The following is a 9,206-nucleotide window of genomic DNA, read 5'->3' as shown; positions in this document are numbered from 1 at the left end:
GTAACTGGGGCCAGGGCTCAGTGGCCCGATAGACACGGGGAATAAAGCAGGCTGCTGTAGTGTGGGGAGCACAGCCCCATGGCACACAGGACAGTCTGGTCTGCAGCTTTGGGCTAGGGAAGGAGACCCAGGCTGCCCTCCCTGGGGAAGGGCCTGCTCTGACAGTGGTGGCTTTGCCCCCTGCTTCCCTGAGCACTGACTGCGGGCACCTAGCAACCACGGCAGACCTGGGCTTCCACCACGAATCACAACGTCATTATGCGCATGCTTACTGCTGCCTTTGTGTTCCCCCCACGAACCGAACCTTCTCGCCGCCCATTCGTGCGCATGCACCGCACGCTTGCTGACGCGTAATCCTCAGGAGACGGCTCACAGAGCGCTCTCTCCTGAGGTCACTTCCGCTATGCTCCGCCAATTGTCATAGCAACGGGTCGCGCGTCCTGGAAGTGGCGGCGGCCGGGCAGTCTCCCCGCGGGTCCAGCGGCGGCCGGGGGAGCGATGCTGGGCCAGTGGAGCCAGCGCCCACGGGAAGTGACGGGCCCCACCCCGCACTCAGTGGCGCTGGTGAGACGCTCGGGCTGAGGCGCAGGCGCAGGGCCGGGGGACGGGAGTGGGCGCAGGTGCCGCGGTTCGCTGGCAGGTGGGGCGGGAGTGGGCGCAGGCGCAGAGGCACGGTGTGGGGCGCGGGGCAGGGGGCCATAGGTGCTGGAACTGGGGGTGCGGGGGGTGCTGCTGCACCCTCGGGCACGAAGTGGTTTCCATCATGTCCAGGGTTTTCAGCTGGGTTCAATGGCTCTCGGCTCCCCCGCTGTACACATTGTTCCAGTGCCCCTGGTGGGCGCAGGCGCTGCGGTAGGGTGGGGAGGCCGTGGCGCTGGGTGCAGGCAGTGGTGAGCTGGAGCCGGTTCGCACCAGTTCGCTGGAACCGGTTGTTAAACTTAAAAGCCGTTTTACAACCGGTTCTAAAAGGGCTTCTAAATTTAACAACCGGCCAAAAGTGGCACCTTAGGCGCCGACTCCGTGGGTGCTCCGGGGCTGGAGCACCTACGGGGGAAATTTGGTGGGTGCAGAGCACCCACCGGCAGCTCCCTGTCTGGCCCCAGCTCACCTTCACTCCGCCTCTCCTTCCTCCCCTGAACGCACCGCCCCGCTCTGCTTCTCCGCCCCCCCAGCTTCCCGCGAATCAACTGTTCATGCAGGAAGCCTGGGAGGGCTGAGAAGCAAGCGGCAGCTTCGCACTCAGGCCCAGGGAGGCGGAGCAGAGGTGGGCTGGGGGCGCCAGGAGGGCCACCTGCGCTGCAGCAGGTAACCCAGGCGGGGGGGGGCGCAGGGGAACCGCTCCCTGCCCCAGCTTGCCTCTGCCTCCCTGGGCCTGAGCGCAAAGCCGCTGCTTGCTTCTCAGCCCTCCCAGGCTTCCCGCGCGAACAGCTGATTTGTGGGAAGCCGGAGGTGGCGAAGCAGAGCGGGGCGGCGCATTCAGGGGAGGAGGCGGAGTGGAGGTGAGCTGGGGCCGGGCACAGAGCGGGGTGGGGAGCTGCCGGTGGGCGCTCTGCACCCACTAAATTTCCCCCGTAGGTGCTCCAGCCCCGGAGCACCCACGGAGTCGGTGCCTAAGGCACCACTTTTGATGTGATCAGTGTGGGGAGCAGCTACCCTGCCCCTAGGAGCTAGAGGGACCTGCCGGATGCTTCCTGGGAGCTGCCCCAGGTAAGCAATGCCGGGACTCCCCACCTTGCCCCCTCCGGCAGGTCCCTCTGGCTCTTAGGGGCAGGGTGGGCACCCACTCCGGTGGCCCATGAGACCCTCCTGCCCAGTTCTGGGGGTGGACAGGCGAGGGGAATGGATGGGGTAGGGGACCGGGGGGGGTGTCAAGGAACGTGGGGGGTTGGATGGGGCAGGAGTCCCGGGGGGCGGGAGTGGGCCATGACCCCCTCGTGGGGTGAGGAGGGAACCGGTTGTTAAGATTTTGTCAGTTCATCACTGGGTGCAGGCACCGCACTATGATGCGTGGCCAGTGTTTTCCGCAGGAATTGAAATGGAGGGGGGTGTTCAAATTTATGGGGGGGGGCAGGGCCGATGAGGGGTGAGACCGTGAGGGTGAAGGTGGCTCTATGGCACTATAGTAAAAACTGAAAAATGTTTCATGACCATTTAATTAGATTTAACTCACGTTTTAAAATCATCACAAAAATTAAAGTTGGCTACTCAAGCCTTCTATGAAGCACTACATCTTGATCCTTCTTGGTTTCGTGTTATAATTTTGCACAACTCTGTTAATGAACTTCTTGAATGCAATGCGTTCATCTTTGGTGGCCACTCGTGTGTCCGGTACTTCCATTCCTTCAATTGATACGCTCATTAGATCATTCACATGATTATGCAGAAGGCGACTTCTTTCAGAACACAAAATTCTATTCAATGAGTCAAAAGCATGCTCAAATGTAGCTGTTGTGACTGGGAGTAACAAGAGATGAATTCCTACTTCTTTCATCTCAGGAAACATAGCACAAAGATTGGGTCAAGCCACTAGCGATGATAAAAAAGAAAAGGAGTACTTGTGGCACCTTAGAGACGAACAAATTTATTTGAGCATAAGCTTTTGTGAGCTACAGCTCACTTCATCGGCTGCATTCAGTGGAAAATACAGTGCGGAGATTTATGTACACAGAGAACATGAAACAATGGGTATTACCATACACACTGTAATGAGAGTGATCAAGTAAGGTGAGCTATTACCAGCAGGAGAGCGGGGGGCCGGCGGGGGGGGGGGGAACCTTTTGTAGTGATAATCAAGGTGGGCCATTTCCAGCAGTTGACAAGAACGTCTGAGGAACAGTGGGGGGTGGGAGGGGATAAACATGGGGAAATAGTTTTACTTTGTGTAATGACCCATCCACTCCCAGTCTCTATTCAAGCCTAAGTTAATTGTATCCAGTTTGCAAATTAATTCCAATTCAGCAGTCGCTTGTTGGAGTCTGTTTTTGAAGTTTTTTTGTTGAAGTATTGCCACTTTTAGGTCTGTAATCGAGTGACCAGAGAGATTGAAGTGTTCTCCAACTGGTTTTTGAATGTTATAATTCTTGACGTCTGATTTGTGTCCATTCTTTTACGTAGAGACTGTCCAGTTTGGCCAATGTACATGGCAGAGGGGCATTGCTGGCACATATCACATTGGTAGATGTGCAGGAGAACGAGCCTCTGAAAGTTGAAGTAAAATCTTCATTAATTTGTTGTATGATATTCCACTCTGTGTTAAAATTCTCTATTCTGTCCTGAGCACATGGCAGCCCCATTGCTGGTTGTGCCTCACTCCACTCAACTGTTGGTGTTTTATAGGACAGGGATCTGTAAAAGCTACATAGAGGTTGAGTAGAATCTATAAGTCGCTGTTGTAGATTTTTAAGAATCAAGTCTGTGTACTTTGTCTTAACAAACACTTTTTGTCCTTTTCACTTAAGGATTCAATATAAATGCCTTCATTACTCAACTTAAGGACTGAAGTCTTTGCTTTTTCCAGTAGTTTTTCAATGGATAGCTCTCTGATTGATCCAAATGTAGCTTCTATTGCTGGACAAAGATCTACTACTGTTGTAGCAGATGCCTGGATGGCATTGTTTAATGACCCAAGTGGTTTCAACAGTAGACTTACAAGGGAGAGAATGACAATAGTCTTCTCTGAATGTAGTAACAAAAGTAATCCACCAGCCTCACTACTTAGATCCATCCCATCTTGGCAGATACTTTCCAAAGCCAGTAATAATGGCTGGCGTAATTTTAAGACAACAGCCAAGGATTGCTCATGAGAAAGCCAGAGGGTTTTCCCAGGTTGGACTAATTTGAACTTGAGTCCCAGTGTATCTTCTATATTTTCCAAGATATTCAGTCTTTTTGGACTCTTGCAGAAAAAAGAATATAATGAAGACATTAAATTTATAGCTTTTTAAATGTCTTTTGAAGAGTCTGCAGCTCGTACTAGTACTAGTTGGAGTAGATGACCTCTGCAGTGTGTATAGGAGAGATTAGGGTTACACTTTTCTCTGAGTAAATCTTGTACTCCACCATGTCTTCTAGAGAATTTTGCAGCTCCATCAAATACAGAAGCAGCCATCTGTTTGGGGTCCAACTGACAAGCATTTAACTCTTCTAAGATGTGTCTTCTATAACTTGAACATCTAGAAACGCATCTACTGGCCTACCACTGACATCAAGAAAACATACACAATGACTTAATACTTGATGCCCATTAGCATTGATGCATTCATCAGCCATGTGTGCAAATTTTTTTTTGTGGTGAGAGAGATCTTCACTTTTTCAACTGTTGAGTCTTTCACTGTTGCACCACATGCTTCTAGCCAGTCAGTTAAGATAGTGAGCATATGCTGGTCTTGTTCAGAACCAGTGTTCAGCTTCAGGATGAACAAGTGACAATGCACTTAACATTGGCATCCAGTTTGTAGTGTGTGATATATCTTGCTTAAATAGAATGTATGATGCCACAGCCATGTTTGGTCACATGAACTGTGTTGGGTCTCCAGCATTCTTAACAGCCTCATTAACACTCATCGGTGTTGTCCTTGGTCAGTGGAGACTCGGAGTTCAGAGGTGCGTTCACATGAGTTCACCTCCCAGGTGGGGGGCAAGAAGGCATCTTGCTCATTCCTCCAGCTGCTCACCGTTCACTCTGGTCTCTGTTGTTCGTTGTGCCACTGTTCACTCCATCGCAATGTTGCCAATGGCGCTGCGCCGTCACCTTCTGCTGCCACCTGCCACTGTGACCTCTGCTAGTTGGTCTGTTGAGGTTCCACCCAGCTCTCAGTGATTTCAGCTGAGCTCTCGGTGGGGGAACCTCGCTGCTAGTGCAGACTGGGCCGTTTCTTCCACAGAAACACTGTCCTACAGCAGTTCTAAGCACTTAGACCTGATTTCAGCTGTAGTGGTTACTTAAGAAAACAAAAGACTACCTATGGAGCCTAATCAGCTCTGTCTTTAAACAGTGGAGAGGGGCAGGTCAAATAGTACTTGTGACTCAGGCAGACCATCAAGCAAAACACCTGTCCCTACCCTCTCTCTTGATGCCCTCAATCAGCATAGGCTAAGTACAGTTCTACTGCCGTCTACTCAGACAACAAGAATAAGAACATTTCATTTCCTCCCCCTCGCCCCCCGCATTCAAGTGATTTGTAACCCAACCTCAGCCAATCTATCACTTGGCCAATGCAGCTCTGTTTGCTGGATACCTAGGTAGATTAGGTGTGAATGTAAATACAATCTGGTTTGAAGGCTTTCCCCCTAGCTCATCACTAGCTGTCCGGGAGAGCTCATTTAGACTTTGCTTACAAATCATAATTTGAAATTATTAGGTTGGCCAACATCACGGAAATGAATGCACTGACATTGTCATAAAAAACAACAGCTGTATAAGGAAGCTAGTCTATGTTTATACTTTTCAAATCTGTTATACTTTTTCAGATACACGTATTTTATCATACACTGTATATGCTTTTAAAGTGTGTATTAATGTTTCTATTTCAATTCACATTTCTAAACAATCACTAAACAGGCAACACTGCATGTAACTAGTTTACAAAACTGGGGGGGGAGAGGTTGGAGAAATTCGGGGGGCGGGGGGGAATCCCTGTGCGTGGTGGAGTGGTGAGACCCCAGGGCAGGACCGCAGAGCATGTGATGTTTCCGCTGCAGGGTGGAGGGCTCCAGAGCTGGGGACTTGGCCACAGAGCCGCCAGGTCGGTGTGGGGCAGGGACAACTCAGCCTCTCCCCTGCGTTACAGCGAAGGGCAGCAGGACTCTACTCCCAGGGCTGCCTGCAGAGGTTTGCAGTGTTTATGGTGCTGTGGGTCACTGGCCACAACCATGCTGTCAGATGAGAGCAACTTATTATCGTTATCATTATTCATTTGTATTACCGTAGCGACTAGGAGCCCTAGTCCTGGACCAGGACCCCAGCAAAGATCAATAAAGGAAGGTCCCTGCTCCAAGGAGCTTACAGTCTGAGTAAATGGCAAGAAACACAAATGGATGCGGACAGAAAAGTAAAGTAGATAAGTAGAGTACACATCTTGTGAAGGTGCTCTATACTGATTGGCAAGAGCTCTCCCATCAGCATAAAAAATCCACGTCTGAGCAGCAGAAGTTATGTCAGTGGGAGAAGCTGCAGCACCGTGCACACAAGCGCTTATGTTGGTGTAATTTATGTCGCTCACGGGGTGGTTTATTTACAACCCTGAGCGCCATAAGTTATGCCAACATAGGCTGTAATGTAGACAGAGCCCAAGTAGTGAGTCAGTATTAGTCAGCACAGTAAACCATGGTCTCTGTGACCTAGAGGTGAATGGGTCCTAATTCCATTACCTACCCCTTAAGCTATCTAGTCCTTCCTAGAATGGTGGCTTGCATTTACTGAAAAGTGTAGTTTTTGAATTTTATATTTAACATTACTTTGAACTCCTATTAATACTTGCTTTATGATTGGTCGTTACCTGTTTGAGATGATAAACTAAAAGAGAGCCATTGGTCTTGTTTCCATTGTTAAAGACATGTTTTCTTTTACAGAGGGCCAAGTTTCCTAAACCTGATAAGTTTCAATGTTTCGTCTTGGAATGCAGACGTAAAGAAAAAGAGCGTCTTGAATACTTGGCTTTCACAAAGGTTCACAACAGAGGTCTGCAGGTCAGTCAGTGGGAGAATCACAATGAACGCAGAAGGCTTCACAGTATTGTACAGAAGAAGGTCGATCAGACAATGCAGGAGTACCTGGCAGGAACTGAGGATAGAAAAGAGAGGTAACAAATCAAAAAGCTGGAGCCAACTGATAAATGGATTTCAGGTTCTTCTCATCCTCATTTCCATGCTTAAAAGCAAGCAAAATTGATTTAGGATAATATCGATGGGAACAAAAGAAACGTGCCCTAATAACTTAAAGTTTAAAGTATGTTCAGTATAGTGACTGCCAAAACAAAATCACTCAACGGATTTCTGCTGTGTGTGTGTAATGAACTGGGGCCATGTAAATAGCAATGCTGTTTTTATCGGTGACCCCAGGGCAGAAGCATAGACTGCTTGCACTAAAAGAGAACTAGTTTAGCTGTCAGTTAAATAGCAGGCTGTACAGTTACTGGGCCAAACATTAGAGACAGATGTGGCCACACATGCTAAATCAGTGTGTTAGGGTCATATCTGCTGAATTCACTGACGAAAATATGTTTTCAGCACTCCTCACTCCAGTTAGCTTTTTTGGTTCTTTAGGGCTAAGAGAGAGTGAACTGCATTCTGGCTCATGTATCAACACAGTTATTAAAACTTCCAACTGCAGGGCTGTCATGCTCTTGGGAGTGGTTCATGACCATGAGTGCCAACATCAGGGCAGACTGCCAAAAGCAGGGCAGAGACCCCAAAGTGGTGGTATATTATATAATTAAATTTCACCAACTCAGTAACAAATATTAACTCCTGGATCACTGTAACAGTTTTAGTTAGCATGGAGTCACAGACAGTCCTCTTGGGCACTCCAGTCTATCTTGCCACTCCGGCAAGCTGGACTTAGTGATAAATGGTCTCTTACACCGAGAATCACAAAATATTCAGGTTGCTCCCAGTCCCAAGAGACCAGTCACTTATCCCAGATCAGTTTGTACCTTGGATCTCACACCAGACATAAAGCTGGTAGCTAATCCTGTAATAAACTAATTAAGGATTTATTAACTAGGAAAAAGAAACAAGGTAGTTATTTACAGTTTAAAGCAGGCAGCATATATATGCAAATGAGTTCGGTCTAGGGTTCTAAAAGCACTGTCTTTTTAGGGCTAACCCAGGTTGACCATGGGGTCTCTGTGTTTTGATTCTTAGCTCCATCCCTTGAAAGAGACCAAACAGCTGACATGAAGATTTTTCATCTCTTTTCTATCTGTTCCAGAATTCAAACTGATAGGATGTGCTTTCTGACATGTAGCACCTTCATGGGTGTAAGAAGGCGATTAAATGAGCCTTTGTGTTGGATGGTCCATTTAGTCTTGATAGTTCTTCTGGATGGATGGGGGAACCACTTTTCCTGCCTAGGTTCACAAGCTCAGAGCAGACATTTTTACAATTATAAAACAAAACTTACATATTACCTTATAGCATGGGATACAGACAAAAGAAGTAAGATTAATGCATGCAGCAACTTACAAGCATTTTATAGAGACTAAACACATCCTTACAAGCTCATCATCTGTCTCAAACAGTATTAACATACAAGTGAGCTGGTCTGTTTTCCAGCTATGAATTTGAGCCATGGCAAGAGCTGACACCTGGTTTACTAGTGTCACAAAAGTCAAATTGTGTCCTTAGTTATGCCAATACAAATGCTTTAATTTAACTTTTAGATCCCAGGGCCCACTTGCAGGGCAAGCAGTTAGAAAAAAATATTGTTCCTAGTGAGTAAGTAAATTCAGTCCAGAAATTGTTGATAAACAATACACACGAGACTTCATGATGCCATTTTATGTTTTTATGGAGTAGAACTGAACTTGAATCATCCTAGAAAATAGTCAAATGCTTTAATTTCTTAGTCAGTGTACATCTTTTTCATTAAGTGAATTCAGTGTTGTGAGAAATGCTGGTTTGATAGCCCTGAAGATTAATCTTCTGTCCGTTCCGAGAGTAGGCACTGCACGGTGACTAGTAGTGCAAGTTTCTGTACGCTGTCTTTCAAGCATGACTTAACCCTGACTTGGAGGGGCCATGTGTAGTGAGAAGGAAGTTCAGTGTCCATCACCAGTGAGTCCTTATAGCAAAAATTCTTGTTGTTAGATACTTTGCTTTAGAAATATTAACTAATATTATATTTACCAGTCTCCTCAGAAGTCCTCCTGTGATGTAAGTAAGTGGTGTCATCCCCATTTTACAGGCGGAAAAAGTGACTTGCCCAAGGTCACAAAAGGTGTCATTGTGAGAACTAGGATTAAAATTTATGAGTTCCTGGCTCTCAGTCCCATGTTCTCTCAATGTTTTTTGGGCCAAATACAGAGGTAAATGGTGATGCATATTACAAGTGGTTGATATAATTTATGTGTTCAGGGAGCAAAAAGGTATTGTACCAGGAAAAGCAAGTAACAGGTGATTGTTAGAATGTCTCAGATAAAGTGGACACTTCTCTTACTTCTTATACCCTATTGTTGCTTTTCTTAGTAAAACATCCCCTCAAAACA

At 47.2% G+C, this 9,206-nt stretch overlaps 1 protein-coding gene across 3 annotated transcripts in view; it reads left to right on the top strand.

Annotated features, from left to right (window-relative positions):
- The first annotated feature begins 388 nt into the window (after nt 1-388).
- The window catches only part of CFAP53 (cilia and flagella associated protein 53), a 32,201-nt gene continuing 23,383 nt past the window's right edge, over nt 389-9,206 (top strand). Inside the window, exons 1-2 of one of the 3 annotated variants that reach the window (XM_074952356.1) lie at nt 389-564; nt 6,571-6,800. In XM_074952356.1, the coding sequence (XP_074808457.1) occupies nt 499-564; nt 6,571-6,800 (296 nt within the window). In that variant the 5' untranslated portion in view covers nt 389-498. Of the gene's footprint in view, nt 565-6,570; nt 6,801-9,206 lie in introns of those variants that run through there. The other 2 variants (XM_074952358.1, XM_074952359.1) reach the window with 2 other exon arrangements.

This window comes from Natator depressus, chromosome 5 (genome assembly GCF_965152275.1).
Source record: "Natator depressus isolate rNatDep1 chromosome 5, rNatDep2.hap1, whole genome shotgun sequence".
Classification (NCBI taxonomy): domain Eukaryota; kingdom Metazoa; phylum Chordata; order Testudines; family Cheloniidae; genus Natator; species Natator depressus.
The sequence above is the reverse complement of the archived record's forward strand: the minus strand, read 5'-3'. Positions and strand labels throughout refer to the sequence as shown.